This window comes from Rhinatrema bivittatum, chromosome 4 (genome assembly GCF_901001135.1).
Source record: "Rhinatrema bivittatum chromosome 4, aRhiBiv1.1, whole genome shotgun sequence".
NCBI lineage: Eukaryota > Metazoa > Chordata > Amphibia > Gymnophiona > Rhinatrematidae > Rhinatrema > Rhinatrema bivittatum.
Genome location: NC_042618.1, coordinates 24654879 through 24675192, shown reverse-complemented (window position 1 = coordinate 24675192; position 20314 = coordinate 24654879). Strand labels below are relative to the sequence as shown.

The following is a 20314-nucleotide window of genomic DNA, read 5'->3' as shown; positions in this document are numbered from 1 at the left end:
TGTATAACATCATCAAAGATGCTAGGCTGGGGCAAGCCTAATGATAAAATGATGGGGGCACTAGTAAACATTGAATACCAATAGCCAATCAGAGAATAATCTTGTCTTTTATAAACATAAACAGTCTATTAAATACACTGCAGTATAACCTTGTAATTGTGCCTGACTAGCAACACGCAGGATGACCTGACTTAACTCTAGCTCAGCAGCAACTTCATCACTTCATCTAATCTTTATAACTACATGGTCATCGAAGACCATACAATTGGTGCAGCTTAGCACATCATGCGGCTGGGGCCCCAAATTGGTCCCTGTTGGCATCATGTTCTCCCTACTGTTGAAGCATGGAAATTGCCGTCGTCTTAACTGTGCCCCAATTGCAGTTAGGTTAACTTCCATTGTAGGCCCTTTTTGCCTTCACCCACTAGCTTAGTGCTGAGGCCATCCCTGTATAGCATTGTTTTCAGTGCATCCTGAAAGTCAGAGTTAAAGATGTCGAGACCTATGTCCTATGACAGGTGAATCTCATCCAGCCGGAATAGGCCGGGGATTTGCTCATCAATCATGTTGTGTAGTGTGCTGATACCTCCTATGACTGCCATGAAATGACACATCCATTTGTTTACCTTTTGCCTTGTCTTCTTTATGGCTTGGTAGGAATGCTCTCCCCTCCATATTCATCTAGGGGTGATGCAGGACCAAAAAATGCAGGCAGTAGGCATTAATTCCGAAATGGCTATGCAATCTTTTTGCATCTTTTTGTATCAGCTAAATGTTACACGTTGACATAAGGCCATTACCACTCAGATGCAGAATTATGGCCTAAGGGGAGGTGCTGTGTTTTTCTAATCTGAATGACTAGTGGCATCAGCTGATTTGATATCATCCCCGGGTGGCCCTTTCATATTAGTACCATCCTGTGCACCGCCATACCAAGTGAACTCCCAAAAGTCTTGTTTTTGCACATCTCTGCACCCAATAGACAAGGTTGTGGTTATGCAAGGTCAATCAGGTATCTTTGCGATCACCATCTCTCAGTCCCCATTATGGCGTCCTTTGCTAGGCCTTGATTCTGCTATGGTTGCTGCCCCTATTCTAAATGAGTGGGAGGTATATCCAGCATGTTTTGTGCCTGCTGCATCCAGAGTCTGGTTTAGCACATGTGTGAATTGGGAGCATGTTAGGGGCATCCATTTTCATGCAGCAACAATGGGCTGCTCTGGAGAAAGCGCCATAAAGAGTAGCAAATTCCATATTGGGCACATGCTGTTTTGCAGCTTGCGCAATTCAACCTTGACTCCCTTTCTAGTCTGGTCAGTTTTAGACTGTCGTATGATAAGAGTTAATTTATTGCTGGCCAGCAACACATCTTCCATTTGTAAGCCCCTGGAAGCTGGCTTTTTGGAAGATCATGTGACTAGCTCGCTGATCCTCAGAGCAGCGAAGAAAGACAAGACGAAACCGCAGCTAAATAATCTAATCTCATAGTGGTTGTAACAAATGCAACCTAAGGCCTGAATAACTGGCTTCAGATATTCATATATGATAGGTCGTCTCATCTCGAGGCTGCCAGTGACTTTTGTCCAGCCTTGCATGATTCTCCTTATCACAAATAGCACTGCTGGGTTTCCATGCCCTAAAGCCGTGGAAAAGAAGGTGATGCAAGCTAAGCGGAAAGCCATAGAGGACCTAGTTATGCCCTCACCTTTGCACTGTATTACGAATCAAGCTAATGAATTAACATTGATGGGCCAAGTAAGGGCTGCACCCTCTTTTGCGAGAAAGGATTGGAAGGCCGAAATGGCAGTCATATAATTCTTCTTAGTGTTGTCCGATAGAGAATCGAGGATCATCCTCCAAACTTCAGTGGGGGCAAGCTTACAAACCTCCAGAGGGATTTGGTGATTAAATCTGCCTCTGGAGTCAGGGACCTGTAAGATTCCCACTTAAAGCAGGAAAGGGAGTCAACAAGGCACTTCTCAATCCCCATACATGTGCTGTGTGAAAGGTAATGTTGAATTGTAAGCATCTTAGCAGTGACCTCCTCAGCAGTGCTATTCCACCTACTGTCCTGGCTGATACTCTGTTTATGGTTTCCTCCTCTGACATGTTGTCACATCTAAATATTACACTTGTATTGTGTAGCTGTGCACCCCAAATATGTAAGGCTACTAGTATAGGGAATAGTTCTAGGAATTTAATTTTCCTGGTGATCCCAAACTCCTGCTAGTTGCGAGGCCAGATGTTTGCGCACTAGGACCCCCTGAAGAAGATATCAAAGCTCACCCCACCAGATGTGTCTGTGGAAAGTTACAGCTTGCTATTAAATCTTGGGGTGGGGTCTGGTCAAATCGACACCCCATTGTAATTCTGTAGGAATTCTAGCCATTCATTAAGGTCCTGACTGATCGATTGCGTGACTCAAATGTGATGATATTTTTTTGAAACTCCTGTGGTTGCCATCGCCATTCTCTGTATGAATGTCCTCCCCATGGATATCACTCTGCAGGCGAAGTTGAGGAAGCCAATAAAGTATTAGAATTACTCTAAGGTGGCCTTTTTTGCTTGTACCATCTCTATCAAAACTTCCCTTAATCTGTCTTCTTTCTCTTTTGGGAGCCTTGACACCCTCGCTCGGGTGTCCAGTTTGATACCAAGGAAGATCATTGTTGGTGCAGGGCCTTCTGTCTTGCCCTGAGCCAAGGGGATTCCAACATTTTCTGCAATCCTTTGAAATCAGGCAAGTAGGGATCCACATTCATGAGCGTCCCTGCCAATAAACAGGAAGTCATCAAGATAGTGAATTATGCTTTTGGACCCTAATGCTTGCTCAACCACCCAGTGCACAAAAGTACTGAAATTATCAAAGTATGTACAGGATATCGAGCAGCCCATCGGGATGCATTTGTCAAAATAATATTCTCCTATGAATCTGAAACCTAGCAGGTGGAAGGATCTGGGATGCACTGGAAATAACTGGAAAGCTAATTCTTTATTTGCCTTCTCTAGGAATGCTCAGCTGTCAAGGTCTTGTAATAATTACATGGCATGATCTATTGATGCATATCTGAGGAGCAGGCTGCAATAGTGAGGTCAATCATGTCGTTGACTGAACTGCTATATGGGTAAGAAAGGATGTGTATGATTCTAAATTTTCACGGTTCTTTCTTTGGGATGACCCCCAGGAGGGATATGACTATGTTATGGAAGGGGAGCTCTCGGAAGGGGCTGCATACCCTACAATGACCCAGATCTTGATTTATCTTTTGCAAGGCTACAGCCTTGTGGTATTTCAGAGATAAGGCGGTTTCAGTGTTGTTTTGTGGAGAGGGGGGGTCTCACGAAACTGGAATGGGATAGCCCCAGGTGAATCCTAGAGTGATTTCCTCAGCTTGTGCTCTTTGAGAGTAACGCTCCAGCTACAGGGCCATGGCCTTAATGTTGACTGGGGAGGAGCCAGACCTCTCACTGCCTCGCTGAAATTGTGAAGGCTGTTGTCTTTCTTTAGGAGCTTGGCAGAGTGCTGCCGGGTGTGTAACTCCACAGTTGGCATATGTATGTCTAAATCTGCAGTGTGTCTATGTACAGTGCCCAGTGTTATACTGCCAGCATGTGTCCTGCCTCCAAAGGCCACCCCCCCCCCCTGCATTTCTGTCGCTGGGTGGAAAAATTGCTGGAGGGCCGCTTATTGCTATAAGGCTTCTGCATTGTCATCTTGTCTCATCATAGGTCAACAACTCGATAATGCCATGATATCGAGCTGTCTTCTGCCATATTTTTCCGTAATTTTACATCGTAGTTGAGCCAAGCCCAACTACTTGTGCGCTCTCATGATAGTATCTAGATACCATAACAATTATGGTGATAGTTCTGGCTCCCGTTCTACTGTCACACTCATAAAAATGTGATTGTTTTGAAACCTTTTTTTTTGGTCTTTGTCCTCTACTGTTGAATCTTTTCCCCTGCTCTCTTTGTGACCCTCATCTTGATCTGGGATAAGGAGTGAGAAAATATTGATGAATTCTCTCTTCCATATCTTTTTTTTTTTTTCCTTGATACTCTCCTAGCTATTGTGCTGACCCTGCAGAGTTCATCCTCATGTTTATTCTGCTTTTTGTGGACTCGGATGAGGGAATGTTGGGCGAGTCCGCTTCTTCAGCCTGCTCTGAGGTACTGCTCTGGGCTTCGTGACCCCATACCATGGCTGGCGAGGTACCTCTGTTAGCCATTCTCTTTTTCTTAAAATCTTTTAGGGCACTCTGCATACTGTGGCTAGGGCTAACTCCTCATCACTGTTGCTGGCATCAGACCCAGACCCAGACTCAAGAGGAAAAGGCAAGCATGGTTGTATCTACAGTCGACTTACCCAGCTCCATCTGCAAACTTGCTGAGTCCCTATTGACTACAGGGCCGATGCACTATCATGTCCTGAGCTAGCGCACAGGTTAACAAGTGCTTGGATGCGCGTTTTGGAAGTGCTAGGTTAAAACCCAATGCAATAAGGAGATTAGCACGTCCAAAACATGTGTCCAAACCAGTGCATAGCTAAGAGCACTCATCACATGTAAATGCAAGTAGATGAGGATATTAGCTATTACTCCTCCCCCCCCCCAATTCAAAAAATCACCATGCACCCAACGCGCTCGTTTTAACACGAAAAACATAATGCCAGCCCCAGGGCTGGTGTTGTCTTTAAGCGCTCTGAGACATCTAAAAAATGCCCCTCAAAGCCACAAAAAAGCCCAAAATACTGCTTTTCTGTGGTTCCTCTTACTTCCCGATACTAACTAGGAGGAACCACAGGAAACAGCATGAAACAAAAAATTAGCTGGCAGTCAGGTTAGGAAAATGGATGCCCATTAATTGAAAGTCTGTGTTCCTAACCCGTGGCTGTGAGCGAGTTAGGAAAATGGATGCTCATCGAGCGCCCAGGAGAGGTAATTGTGCACATGTTTTTGCAGGCACTATACTACATCGGTCTGTACTTTGCTCTGGGATCAGGATAAGTATCATGACTCATTTCGGAAGCTGTCCTTTCTGTTGTCTTAACCCCCTTCTTCAGGGTTCTCCTAGCGCTCATTGCCATGTGTTGTCTATGTCAATCTGTCCCATGGTTTTGCGCCTATTGCGGCAGCTCCGACATCAAGACTTCTAAGTCTTGCTGATCCCTCGCTGCATTGCGAGCACTCCCATTGTGGCTTGGTTCTCAAGCTTTGCTGGAGCAGTTGCCTGGTCTTTCTGTCTGCACTATGCTTTGTCCCATCTTCTGCTTTGTCTTTTCCTGGGCCCTGTGACCTATTCGCTTTTCAGGTGCCATCTCCCGAGATTTGCCACATCTGTGAAAATAATTCTGTGGGAGAGATGGCATTAAGTGTGTGTATGTCACTTATGCTTGCCCATGGCCCCCTGTCCCCCCACTGCTGATTTCTATTTTATTGTATATTTATTAACATTTTTTTATATTGCTCTCATGGGATCATGATGGGTACCACATTTGAAAGAATATTAGCACCCCTTTTTTTTTTTTTAAATTCCTCCCATGGCTGCACCATGCCTGCATTGTTCCTCTATGGTTTTTTTTTTTAATATCTTTATGTGTTGCTGCCTCCCGGCTGAAGCCCTTTACTGTGGCCACAAAAGTGCTGCTGCAACCCAATCTTTATGATATTACTGATACCCTTTCGCTTAACATCCTGCCCTGTCACTTTTAAAACTTCCTGCACACTGGCCACCATCATGCTACCCCAGGCACCAATAAGATGGCCATAACCCTGCTACAACCTTGCCACCTACAAGATGGCTGCCACCATGCAAACTTCCTAGCCATCCACAAGATGGCGGCTGTCATGCAACATCCTGGCCACCCACAAGATGGCCACCATCATGCTTCATTCTTGCCATCCACAAATGGCCACCATTATAGTACATCCTGACCTCCCTCAAGATGATCACTGTCATGCTCTAACAGGCGAGCCACCTCCATCCCGCACCACTCCACATTTCTGAGACCTTATCATTATTGCCTAATCCACCACCGCTCCACTGTCGGGCCCCTGATGTCCATCTTTACCTCTCACCAATGGTTTCCATCGCTGGTGCTAATTCCTTAGTTCCTCCAAAAGTCTAATTGCACCACTACGAGCCCCAGCTCTTACCCGCCGTGGCGTTCAGATTTCAGTGCATTTCCTGTCTAAAACTCTTCCTTGCCTACCTGCTGGCCTTAGTCTGTGCTCATTTCTTCCGACCTCCACTGTCACTATTATCATCTGAACGGGTTGTGGTCAAGCCTGAGCATCTCCCATCTTCCCACTGCTAACTTTCGACTTGGGATATCACAGGGGTCACTACCCATGCCCGCACCCACAACTCCCTTACCAAGACTATGGCAGCGCTTCCAGCTGGCAGACTCTTGCTCTTTTTTTTTTTAATTATTATTGTATTATCTCATTTGGAATTTGGGAGCACTAATCTATCTGCAGGAGCGACAAGAGGACTAGCCAAAATAATCTTCCATAGCAGCAGAGTCCACCTACAAAACTGAAGGTAAGACTAAACTGCTGGTAGGACGCTGGTTGAAAAGGAGGGTTTCCTACGGTTTCTCCCCGCCTCCTTTTCCTACCACATCTTCTCCCTGCCTCCCCTTCTCCTCCCTTTGCCACCTGTTCCCTATCTGATCCTATTCTCCCTTGTATGACTCATCTCCCCCCCCCCTCCCCCACCCTGCTGGAGTCCGCCTATACACAAACATTGTGCCCTTCCCCAGACACTGGTTTGGGTCCAGGGGTCTTAATAAGAGCAATGCAGCTTAACAAACAATGCAGATTAAATATTAGCTCAGCTCTTCTGAACCATTACACTCAGCTAAATATGTCACTGCCCCAAACTTATACACCAATGGATTTGTTTGTTTGCATAACACTTCCCAACTGGTTAACATTATAATTGTATCTCATATATGCTAATAAAACTGGATTTTTGTAAACTGAGCCCAGAAGGCAGAAACAAAACTTAATGCTGACCTTTAAATAGTGGTTAATCTTTAACATACTTTTAGCATTTCAACAGCCTTGGATATTCCTACAAGTTTGTTCAGTGCAATATCATTAGCTTTGTTTTTTCACCACCATCAAACTAATCTGGATTCATAGAAAACCTTCTCAAAGCACCTTCACATTCTGGCCGATACAGAAAAACGCGCGGGAGAGCCGGCGAGCGCCCGCTCTCCCGGCGCGCGCACAGGGCACTCTCCTGGGCGCGCGATTCAGGAGGGTGGCCTATGCAAATTAGGGCTCGCGGTAAAAGGAGGCGCTAGGGACACTAGCGCGTCACTAGCGTCTCCTTTTTGACAAGAGTGGCGGCTGTCAGCAGGTTTGACAGCCGACGCTCAATTTTTCCGGCGTCGGTTCTCAAACACGCTGATAGCCATGGGTTCGGAAAACAGACGCCGGCAAAATTAAGCGTCCGTCTTCTGACCTGCGGGCCGATTTTTAATTTTTACTTTTTTTTTTTTACTTTTGGGGCCTCCAACTTAATATCGCTATGATATTAAGTCGGAGGGTGTACAGAAAAGCAGTTTTTTCAGCTTTTCGTACACTTCCCCGGTGCCGGCCGAAATTAACGTCAGCCTTTGGGCAGGCGTTAATTTCTGAAAGTAAAATGTGCAGCTTGGCTGCACATTTTACTATCTGTGGCGCGCGGGAATAACTAATAGGGCCATCAACATGCATTTGCATGTTGCAGGCGCTATTAGTTTTGGGGGGGGTTGGACGCGCGTTTTCGACGCTCTTTTACCCCTTACTGTATAAGGGATAAAGTTAACACGTCAAAAACGCGCGTCCAAACCTGGGCTAAAAGGGCACTCCACCGGAGCGCCTGTACTGTATCGGCTTGATTAGGAGCGGCATACTGCACTGCAATATGGGAGATTCAAATTCGATTCCTGGACTTGGTGCCTACCCTTTGGGCTGACAGGGGCTGAGAGGGGGTTTACAGACAGGGGCTGAGAGGGGGTTTACAGACATGACCAACTACATTTTATAAACATGCTGAATCTTTAACTGTGTTGATAAAATAGTAACAATCACTGATTAAAGCAGCAGTACCAGCAAAAGAGTTTTATATAATTCAGTTGTCCATTAAAACAAGAGATCTGGATCCAGACTCCAGACCATAGCCCTGTAAATAGCGGAACAAGGAATCCACATTTGGATCTCTCATCTATCGGCACTGGTGGGGCCTGGTCCAATTGCCCACTCAAACTGGGAAGGAAGGAAAAATGGCTGAGGCAGTCCCTGATGGCTAACAAATGATGCTGAGGTTGCACCTCAGAGGAAGAATCCCTCCAGCATTCAGCACAACATGGATGCCAGCATATGCTATCTGAGAAGGCGAGCAAGAATGGCAAAATTAAAGAAAAGAAAAAGAATGGAAAACAAACACGTTTTAAAATCCCTATTTCTAGTCTGATTTCTGTATTATTCCTTAAGGAAATACTAACATTTGAAGTGAGTGAATGCACCGTTTACTTATTTGCTTCTGTCATTACAGATCTAGGTGAATCAGAGTGCCGCTCTGCTGGTCTTTATCAGAACTCAGGTGCAGGGATTGCATTGACACATGAAAAGCATGAACACAGCACAAACAGTCGAAGAGAGGACACACAAGACATTTTTAAACTCAGAGAGCATGCCCACAGTGAACTGCACAATCTTTTATTCCAAAAGTAAACATAACATTATATAAAACAGAATATATCAGCAGATATAAGAAAGGAGATCTAGAAATAAGATTCGAGGAGCCAATAAAAAGAGAGCTGATAATTTTAGAATCAGGGACAGTAACTTTTAAAGGGACAAACAGGCGCACATTGACACGTTGGCGGTGGTGGGCCCTCAGGGATGCGTGCAGATATAAAATACACTGGGTGCCCGCTCATGTGGTTCCAGTTTTAAATGGGCGCATGCCTGTGCATGAAAATCCCGCTTCTACCGCAGAAGTGGGAGGGATTTTAAAAGGGATGCGCGCTGACGCCATTGCCACTAAAACCAGTTTGTTCCCAGTTCTCCCAGATAAGGCATAGGTCTTCCAAACTCCCCTAGTTTAATAACCTTCCTTCCCCCCTGTTAGTCCTGACCTTTAAAATCCTGATCTGCCTAGTTTTTTGTTGTTGTTTTATCACTTACACATCATCCATAACAGAAGTAATGTCACGTGGCGCTCACCAGTGAATGTAAATATTTATGCACAAATTTCAGGTTAAAATCCCAGAATGCCCATGCCCCACCTGGACCTCGCTGATGCTCTGCTCATTTTTTTCTTTTCCTTTGTGCGCGCAGCAGCATTTACGCGCGTATCTGGGTGGCTTTTAAAATCCACTCGGCACTTGCCAGCCCAACATGTTCATGCATCCCCCAATTAATGCATGCATTGGCCTTTAAAATTCACCTGTATGTACATAGGAGTTGTTTATCAGTGCATGTGTCGTGTAGCGCTATAGAAATGTTAAGTAGTAGTAGAAATCAGGGGCGGACTGGCCTATCGGGGGATCGGGCATCCCCCGGTGGGCCGATCGCTCCATTCACGTGGTGTGCCGTGGTGGCCGTGACAGAGCCGCGCTCGGCAGACCACGTGATGTGTCCTGGGCCGGCCTGGGCGGCCGGTCAGACATTGTGAATCCGATGCTGGTAGAAGCAGAAAGAAATGGGAGAGCTACTACATTCCAGTACAGGAGGGTAAAAGGAGAGCAGTGTTCCAAGGGTGCAGAAAACTAACACAAGAATCTTCTGTGTCAGAAAGTTTTTCAAAGAGTGTTTTCAGAGGATGAGGTTGGGGAGAGAAAAGAGCATGAAAAGGGGGCATCTGGCCACCAAGACTTAGAAGGCCACTGGCATCTGACCATGCCTTCTTCTGCAATCACCCTGTACTGTAGGCACTGCAATGGCTGCTCCACACTGGTGAACTCATGGAAAAATTGTGAGGCTCAGATTGTACTTCAATCTCACGCCTCTGAATGCCTACTGAGATTTTTGGTCACACCAACAATGACACCAAAGAACTTTGTCTTCTGGCAATCTATTGCTTGAAAATATATTTTTCCTTGTGTAAATAAAGATGGATTGTCTTCTCTGTCACCTTCTCTTCTCCCTTCTCCATGTCTCCTCTGTCCTGCTGGTGCTTTGTGAAAGCTTTCTTTATGAATATTGTGGGAAAGGGCACACTGGGTAGTTAGCCCCCCTGTTTTTGTGAATAGCCAGGGGTGGAGTGGGGTATAGTAGGCCCCCGCCCCCCTGCCTACCGCAAACACTGCTGTTCAGGATGAGATCTCTGAATGCAGTGCTTAATGGCAATCTACCCACAGCAATGATCCTGCATTTTGGAACCTGTCCATTTCCACATCATGTATTTTGAGGCATGACACAATGCTTGAGGAGCCTCTGTGATGAATCATTGTTTTGTGGTAAGAATATATGTATCTGTATAAGAATTTGTGCAACATGGTATCTGTTAGCTGTGTTTTGTTTTGGCAAAGTGAAATGTGATCAAATATATCCATCACCAAAGGGTCTATGCTTACAATTTGTACTAGGTCATCTCCTGCACATGGCCTTCATTTTTCTGCACCTCTGCTTGCACTGTGTGGTGGTGTTTCAATTGCAGGAGCTTGAAAATGTTGGCACCAGATCTGGGCCTTTTTTAAGTGCTCACTAAATAGCACTGAGCTGTACCATAGCTTGCTATTTTGTGATCGCTCAATAAACTTTTATTTGCATATGATGTGCCCTCAGTTTCATTCATAGACGTGCAGTGTTTTGTGTCTTCACACTAATTTCTTCATGCATAGCATGTTATTTTTTTTTAATGTGCGCGCTAATGGTTATTACACAGACCCATAATCTGTTAAATCCCCATATAAGTAATATATCTAAAGTTCTGAAGCAGAAAAAATGATCCTAATATTATACCCTGAGAAATTTACAGTAAGCTGCCCTTGTGCAAAGTATACGGCTATATTTGTACCCATGCATATTGTAGTTCATTTTCAAAGAGAAACTATCTGAGTAGTTTCCATTTGAAAATCAGTTATAAAGTATACGGGTAAGTAAAGTTGCTATGTCTCTTCCAATTGCTATATCCATGGTCTGACCATGCACTGGAAAGTATGTTTGAAAACTGATTTTTCCTCTGCCAACCCAAACGCCCCTCCCAGAATGCCATTTATTTTGTGGTTAAATATTTATAATGGGTCATAAATTCTTTCTATTATTATATTACTAAAGTACTATGAGAATGTAAAACATGTCCAAAATGAAAATAATTTAATAACATAACTTTTGCAGCTTTTCCAAATGAGAGTACTTAGTGATTGTTTGAACATATAGTCAGGAAGTTAAGATATCATACTTGGGATATTTTTCTAGGGTGCCATGTTTTGAATTAATTGCATGATGACTAAAAGATCGACTTCGAACCAGTTTGGTCTTCTTGACTTCTTTTCCTAGAACAAATTAACAAAACATACAAGGGAATCAGTACAGTCTCTTTGTTTATCGTTGACTTATATATTTATGAAGAACATGGACATGTTTCAAGCTATCTTATTTTTATGCAGCAACCCATTAGAAACAGCAGCCTGCTGTAATGATTGATTAAAGTAATGTGACTCTATTCATGGACTTCTGTAAAAATCTAGAACCATGCCATCGCAGTAATCTTCCCAAATTCCCTCTATAATTTTCAGTAGACAGTGAAGTTTCTTACCTGCAACCATACAACTGGGTGATGTCATCCAATGGCACTGACACGACTGTGCTCTCTCAGAACTCAGGAAGGCATAGAAGTCATTCAGAGCATACAAGGGTATTCCTGCACAGCCCCCGCTGCACAAGCTAAGCTTCAACTCTATGGGGAGGAAGGCGGTGGGACTGTATGGCTGAATCGTCCTGCTGTCCACGGAGAACACCTGCTACAGGTAAGCAACTTCGCTTTCTCCGTGGACTAATTGCAGTCACACAAGTGGGGACTACCATGCTGCGGGTTGCAAGACAGCAATTTAAAACTGTTTGCTATTGTAAGGATTGTAGGTGGTGGGAGAGTTGCAGCTACTAATTAAATACGAGGGTAATTTTCAAAAGGATTTACATGTGTAAATGGACTTTGAACGTGTACGTGGGCTTTTGAAAATTGCTACAATATATGCCATTGAATTTTCAATAGGTTTTAACACGCATAAAAGCATTTTAAAAGGTGAATTTTCAAAACCTGTGCGTGTAAAAACAGCACTTGCACGTGCAAAATAGCATATAGGTGAGTATTTTATATTTTAAAAACTCAACTTATATGTGTAAATTAGAGTCTGTAGAGTAAGTTTATAGATGTAAAAAAGGGGCAGGCCAGGGGTGATCTGGGGGGGGGGGGGCAACATTTACCTAAGCAAGTTGCTATTTTATAAGCAATTTACACAGATAAATGTGGCACCTTGCTGGCGTATCTTTACTTTTGCTCAATATCAGGAGTAAGTGATCGTAAAAATCTTTAAAGTGAAAAAATGGCTAAGTAGGAGGTCTGGGTGAAATGGGGGCACTTCAGCTGAAAAGCCAGGAGGATCTTCACAAGCTGCAGAAGGACTGGGCAAACTAGTTCATTGCCATGTGCATATTATAAAATCTACTAGCTTTAAAAAAACACTACGTATCCAGCTAACACTTAAAATGCTACTTATCTGGCTATGTAAGAGCTAATTATCCAGCTATCTGATTTAGCCAGATATGTAGCACTTTTTAGACTCATCTGACTTTCTCACTTACCTGGATAAGTAGCATTTTAAGAGTTATCTGCTTAAATAGCACTTTTTAAAAGACTTATACGGCTATCTTACATAGCTGGATAAGTCCAAAAAGTGCTACTTAGATGGACAAGTAGCATTTTTCAGAGTTATTCAGCTATGTAGCAGCAAAGCTGTTACTTAGCCAGATAAATTGGAATTTATCCAGGTAAGTGCCGCTATTTATCCAGATAAGTATAAACTTATGCAGCTTGCAGTTATTACATATGCAAGCATGTTTGTGCACATATGTATTTGTATTTTATAACCTGCGCATATCATTTGCGCGCAAGTTATAAAATACTGTAGCAACTTTGCATGCACCCATATACACACATATATGGGAGCATGTGAGCAGTTTTGAAAGTTATTCTCCCTATGAATAAATGTGCTTTTAAAATTGCTACCATAGGGAGTAATTTTCAAAAGGATTTACACACTTAAAATTGGGTTTTACATGTGTAAATGCACTTTACCCATGTTAAGTGGGCTTTTGAAAATAGCTACGATATATGGCATTGAATTGTCAATAGATTTTGCACTTTAAGTGCATAAATGAGCTTTTGAAAACTGATATAATATGTTACATTTACACAAGCCGCCTAATATATTCCTGACAAACAGGCTTAACTTACTCACATAGTTTATTATATTATATTATATTGTTACCGTACTATGATGGCACATGATTAATTTGTAATCTATACCACTCATATTTTATTATCGTGCCTTTCTGTAAACCGTTGTGATGGTTATCTAACTTAACGACGGTATAGAAGAGTTTTAAATAAATAAAAAAAATAAACATATAAGTCCTTTGAACATTACCTCCATAGTATGTTACATTTCCACACATAACTCCTTTGAAAATTACCTCCTATGCTTTTAAGAACTGGCTACAATTACAATCCCTTTAGGAACTGTCCTCAGGACAATAATACTTTATAGAGGTATGGATAAAGGACTAAGTAGCAGCTTTGCAGACTTCATCTATTGATGCAGAATAAAAGTGTGCTAAAAAAGTTGATGTATCTCGTACTTGATGGGCTTTGACTTAGCATTCAAATGCAGTCATAGAGAGAGGAATAACCAGTAAGAAAAAGGAGGTGATAATCCCATTGTACAGGTCCTTGGTGAGGCCTCACCTGGAATACTGTGTTCAGTTCTGGAGACCGTATCTCAAAAAGATAGAGACAGGAAGGAGGTAGTCCAGAGAAGGGTGACCAAAATGAACTTCTGAGGATAGGCTGAATGATCTTATAATGTATACCATGGAAGAGAGGAGGTGCAGGGGAGATATGATACAGAACTTCAGCTTCCTGAAAGGTTTTAATGATGCATGATCCCTTGGAAAGCAATCAGTAGAACTAGGGGTCAGGAAATGAAACTCTAGGTGGGATGATTCAGAACCAATATCAGGAAATATTTCTTCATGGAGCGGATGGTGGATACTTGGAATGCCCTTCTGGAAGCGTTGGTGAAAACGAAAACAGTAAACAAATGAAAAAAGGCATGGAATAAACACTGTGGATCCCTAAAGGCTAGAGGTGGAAATGAAGAAAAGAGTGCAAGGGGGTAACCTGCATGGAGTGACAGCTACTACCCCTAACAGAAGACAAGGGGATTACTACCCTTAACCAATTAGCTTTCATGATTTTGACGTAACTGCAACATTGCTCTCTGTTTCAATGGTGGATGAAAAGTCAGGGTCCTGACTTTTATGGTATGGGGTACTGATACGCAGACATTAGGGAAAAAGTTAGGACTGCTTCTACGGCCAAGTCCAAAAGCATAACACGTTCAAGCAGCATTGTCTGAATTATCAAGAAGGCTGCTCACCCTATAAAAATGTTGATAACAGTAATTTTGATATGAGTTTGACAGTGCTTGGTTTTGATCGCTAATATTATTTATTTATTTGTAGCTTTTATATACCGACATTTGTTTAGTAACATCACATCGGTTCACATTCAACAATATTTCGCAACAGCGCTAAATAAACATAGCGATTAGCAGCAGTGCTTTACAAATAACATTTTAACTTAAGAGAATAATGACAATGACATATAAAGAAGAATTTAGCATTGTAGAGATTAACTTGAAGAGAACAAGTTAGATAATTAATTTAAGCTAATCGAGAAAGAAAATGAGAGACACGGTTAATTATAACTAGAGGGACAAATCTCATGGATCTCTATTAAAAGAAGTTATACTAATGGGATCATAACTATAGGGGCATTATTGAGCAGCAGAAGTATAACACATATTGCAGATCTAAATAAAGTATTACGTGTCAAGTAAAGCGCAGAGTAAAATTAAACGTATAAGATTAACAGCTTACAGAAATAACTACCCTTAACATAAATCTTGGGGTAATTTGCACAGAGCAGCAGTTACTTCCATAAGAAACTTGCTGGGCAGACAGGATGGATCATTTTGTCTTTTGCTGCCATCAAAACTATGTTACTATGTTATTTATTTATTTATTTCTATTTATGTTACTATATCTAGGCGGAAAGAGTTTGCTTCTTAATTGCTAGACTTTGTTTCACTGAGGTGATTTTCCGTATGTATTAAGAACTTTCTAAATAGAATAATAACGTTCTCCTGTTGGCATAAGGTTTTGGAAAGAAAACTGATAGAACTATGGATTGATTTAAATGAAACTTGAAACAACTATAGGCAAAAAATTTGGATACGTCCTTAGTAGCAATCTATTCTTAAAAACGAGTATAGGGAGCATAGACTACGAAAGATTGGAGCTCACTTGTGCCAAGGTTACTGCTATAAAAAATAATACTTTGCAAGAAAATGTGAGATTCACTGCTGCTAATGGCTCAAATGGAGGCTTCAATAGTTGAGCCAGTACGACATTTAAATCCCATTGTGCAGAAGGAAGCTTTTTTGGAGGATGGAAATGATAAAAGCCTTTAATGAATCTTGCCACCATCGGATGTTGAGAAACTGAAAGGCCCTCCAAGTGGCGATGATAATGCTGCAATGGCAATTAAGTGATTTCTCAGCGGAATTAGTCTTCGATCTTGATTTTGAGAAACTAAGTAGATATTTCTTTTTGAGATGCATGCCAAACAACTTTTCCATTTCAACCTGTAAGAATGTCTGCTAAAATGAAATTCTTAATTTCTAAACAAAAAGGCATAGAAAGCACTAGTCTTCTTTCAATTTGCATACCAAGAGTGCTAGAGTCTGAAGGTTTGGATGAAGAAGAATATTGTTGCATTGCATTAAAAGATTTGGAAATATTTATAATTGTACAGGTTGAACACCAACTATGTTGAAGCCATGGAAACCATATATGACGTGGCCAAAAGGGGGCTATTAATATAATTTTCCCTTTGCCTTTTCTTAATTTGAGAAGTGTTTTGAATATGAGTAGTATTGAGGAACAGTATACATTAGACCCTGATTCTATGGGCATCGGACCCTAGACAACTGTTCTCTTTGAATAGTAAAAGGGAAGCTTGTGATTGAACAGAGCTGTGAAGAGGTCTATTTGTGGAATTCCCTAGAGATGAAAAAGAAATTGAGTTGTGTTAGTATGCAGGGACCATTCATGGGGTTGAAGAGGACTTCTCAAAGAGTCAGCTAAGGTATGTCTTTGCCGAGGAAATGAATGGCTCTAAGAACTATTTTTTTGACAATGTCCAATTCCAATCTTGCATGCTTCTTTGCATAACTCTGAGGACCCTATGCCCCCTTGTTTGTTGTTGTAGTTCATTGCAACCTGATTGTCCATTTGTGCTTGTTCTACCAAACCCTTAAGCGATGGTTTGAAGACCTGAATTGCATTCAAGATACTCCAGAAAGTTTATGTGAAATGTTTGCTCTTGGGTGGTCCAATTACCTTGAGAACAAATGGAGTAGAGATGTGATACCCATCCTTGAGTGGAGGCACCCATAATTAGTACTTGTTGAATCTGCGATGGATGAAAGATCTGTCCAGAGAGGAAATCTGCAGGTTGCGTCCACCACTTCGAAGTACATATAAAGAACTTGGAAAGATGCACCTTATGTGACATTGGCTGCAAGTGCTGGTTCCAACCTCACTTTAATTGCCATTGAACTTATCTCATATGAAGTCTCGGAAAGATGTGAGATGAACTATGGCAGCCATATGGCCTGATATTTCATGAAAGTTCTGGCTGACACCGATGTTTGATTTGACAAATATAGTCTGAACTATAATGTTCATACTCTGAATTTGAAGAAATGCTTTCCCCTTCATGGTGTCTAGATATGCTCCTATAAAGTTCAGTTGATGAGTTGGAAAGAGAGTAGACTTTTAGAAGATGACAATAAACTTAAGTGAATAGAAAGTTGAAAGCATGAACATAAGAAGATATTATACTGGGTCAGACCAAACGTCAATGAAGCCCAGTATCTTGTTTTCAACAGTGGTTAATCCAGATTATAAGTAATTGGCAGAATTCCAAATAGTAGAGAGATTCCATCTTCCTTATGCACAGGGATAAGCAGTGGCTTTTCTCATGTCTACCTGGTTAATAATGGTTTATGAACTTTTTCTCCAGGAACTTGTCCAAACCTTTTTTATACCCAGCTTTATTAAATGCCTTTACCACATCCTCTGGCAATAAATTCCAGTATTTAACTGTGCACTGAGTGAAAAAATATTTTCTCCGATTTGTTTTAAATTTCTTACTTAGTAACTTCATGGAGTATTCCCTAGTCTTTTTTTTTTTAAAAGAATAAACAACTGATTTATATTTACCTGTTCCATTCCAATCATGATTTTATAGATCTCTATCATATCTCCCCTCAGCTGTTTCTTCTGCAAGCCAAAGAGCCTTAACCTAAGTCTTCCCTCATAAAAGAACCATTCCATTCTCTTTATCATATTGTCACCCTTTTCTGAACCTTTTCTAGTTCTATCTTTTTTGAGATGTGACAACTAGAATTGTACACAGTACTCTAGATGCAGTTGCATCATAGAGTGATAGAGAGGTATTATGATACACTCCATTTTATCCTCCGTTCCTTTCCTAATAATTCCTAACATTCTTTTCACTTTTTTGACTGCCGCCACATACTGAGCTGAAGATTTCAATGTATTTTCCACAATGATGCCTAGATCTGTTTCCTGGGTGATGACTCCTAGTATGGAACTGTTGTGTTTGTGGCATTGTGTGGACCCTTGGTCATTGTGGAGATGACTCCTCCCACGGGGAGGGGCCCCGTGGAGAACCATGGCAATAGGCTAAACTTAGATAGCAGACATGTAGTAGATGGAAGGCTTTATTGTACTGCTGTAGATGGTATGAAGCAGGAAGGTAAGGCACTGCAGTCTGCGAGGTGCCAATACGTTCAACAGTCTCTGATGTTGAAGTCTCACCCAGATGTTCAGATAGGTGGGAGCCCACAGTACGGGTAACATCGAGCCTGGCGGGTAGAGTTGGAGCACCGGATTGTAGAGGTACTCACAGGAGCATAGTGTAGGCTGTTATGATAACATGTGTTTTGTGGATCCTTGGGTGCTGTGGAGATGACCACGCCCATGGGAAGGAGCCCTGTGAGGAGACACAGCACTGGGCTAGACTCGTACACACAAAACACAGGATAGTTCTTTATTAGACAGCTTGATGATCTCCACCAGAGGTGGTTGTAGTCTCAGGGACCTCGGCAGAGGGAGCCCTTCTCTCCTTGATGACATCAGGAGATTCCGCAGCAGGTCTCTCAGTGAGGAGATACTGTGGATGAGATAGACTGAAAGTTAGAGTACTCACTAGGTGTTAGCTGTTGGTATGTGATTCCACCAGGTATGTTGTAGAAGGTACAGGCACCGAGGCAGGGAGAGCAGGCCCTCGAGGAGCGAGTACCTGTTCCCTGTAAGGCACCTGAAATAAAGCAGAGGGCCTCCGAGGAGCAGGTACCCAGGTTAGCAGTTACCCCGAAGGGCAATGAGAGAACTTCCTGCGGCAGCACGGAAGCGGCAGAGTAGCGTAGACAGGAACGGATTTGAGTCCTTGCTAACTCAACGAGCTAGCAAATCTGTGAAGGTAATATACCCGGATGGCGTGACGTCAGCATGAGGGAACGCCCTCGAGGTTCGTGCCAAGGGTGGTACAAAGACGTGGATTGCGCGCACCCTAGTAGATACCTGGGAGGAGCAATGGCGGGAGGCTGCACCATATCCGTTCTGGGGACGCCAGAGAGGTCGGCTTGTAGAAGCGGCAGTAGCCATCTTTCCCAGGTAAGTGGGAGGAGCCATGAATAAGATGAGGCAAACGGGATGAAGCCATCTAGGACCAACGGACGCAACATAGGTGTCTTCCTGGTAATGAAGATGGTGGGACTGAAGGTTACATAGACTGGAAGGCCCTCGAGGAGCGAGTACCAGATAGTCCGTAGATCCTGAAATGAATACAGAGAGAGAGAGACCCCTGAGGAGTGGTTGTCAAATTAGTAGAGGCCCCGAAGGGTGGAGAAAAGCGAGAGACCCCTGAGGAGCGGGTGCCTAGAGCTTCTTAACGGAGCGAGGCCCTGGAGTGTAGAGCAGCGTCTAAGCATGCAGCTTAGAGCGATCAGAGTAGCTAAACCGGAGTCTTTGCTAACTCAAAGTGGAAGCGTAGCGGAGGCTTTAAATACCCAGAGGTATTGACGTCGTGCGGTGGGGACGCCCCCAAGGTTCCCGCCATGACGTGTATTTGAGCATAGGAGATGTGCGCGCGCGCGCGCACCCTAGGAGGCCACAGGAATGAGCATGGCGGACTGGGACGCCCATGCTGAGCTGGAGACGCCGAGGCCCTTGGCACTTGGACTGGAAGCAGCCATCTTGCCCAAGGAGGAGGAAAGGGAAGAAAAGAGGTAAGGCAGAGCAGTCGCAGCTGTCTGCCACCTACGGACGCAACAGGAACCTAACGTTCAGCAACTACAGTTTGGATTATCTTTCCCTATGTGTATCGCTTTGCACTTTTCCACATTAAATTCCATCTGCCATTTGGATGCCCAGTCTCATAAGGTTTTCCTGCAATTTCTCGCAATCTGCTTGTCATTTATCCAATCAAAATAATTTTGTGTCATGTTCATATTTGATGACTATACTCATTACCTTTTCCAGATCATTTATAAAAATATTAAAAAGCCCCAGTCCCTGGGGTTCTCCACTATTTACCTTCTTCCATTGAGGAAACTGACCATTTAGTCTCACTCTTTGTTTCATATCTTTTAATCAGTTTGCAATCCACAAAATGACATTTCTTCCTATTTTATTACTTTTTAATTTTCTCTCATGAAAGATTTTATCAATCGGCATCTGAAAATCCAGATATACTATATTCACCAGCTCATCATTATCCACATGTTTCTTAACTCCTTCACAAAAAAGTAGCAGATTGGTGAGGCAAGACTTCCTTTGGGTAAATCCATGTTGGCTAGGTCCCATTAAACCATATCTATCTGTAATGTTGGCCTTTAATATAATTTCTATGAGTTTTTTCCAGCACTGATATCAGAATT

At 42.7% G+C, this 20314-nt stretch overlaps 1 protein-coding gene across 4 annotated transcripts in view; it reads right to left on the bottom strand.

The window, feature by feature from the left end:
* The window catches only part of PPP4R4 (protein phosphatase 4 regulatory subunit 4), a 553487-nt gene that overhangs the window by 14175 nt on the left and 518998 nt on the right, over positions 1-20314 (bottom strand). For all 4 annotated transcript variants that reach the window (XM_029597867.1, XM_029597868.1, XM_029597869.1 and 1 more), the window contains one exon: positions 11401-11494. In XM_029597867.1, coding sequence (XP_029453727.1) covers positions 11401-11494 — 94 coding nt within the window. The remainder of the gene's footprint in view (positions 1-11400; positions 11495-20314) is intronic.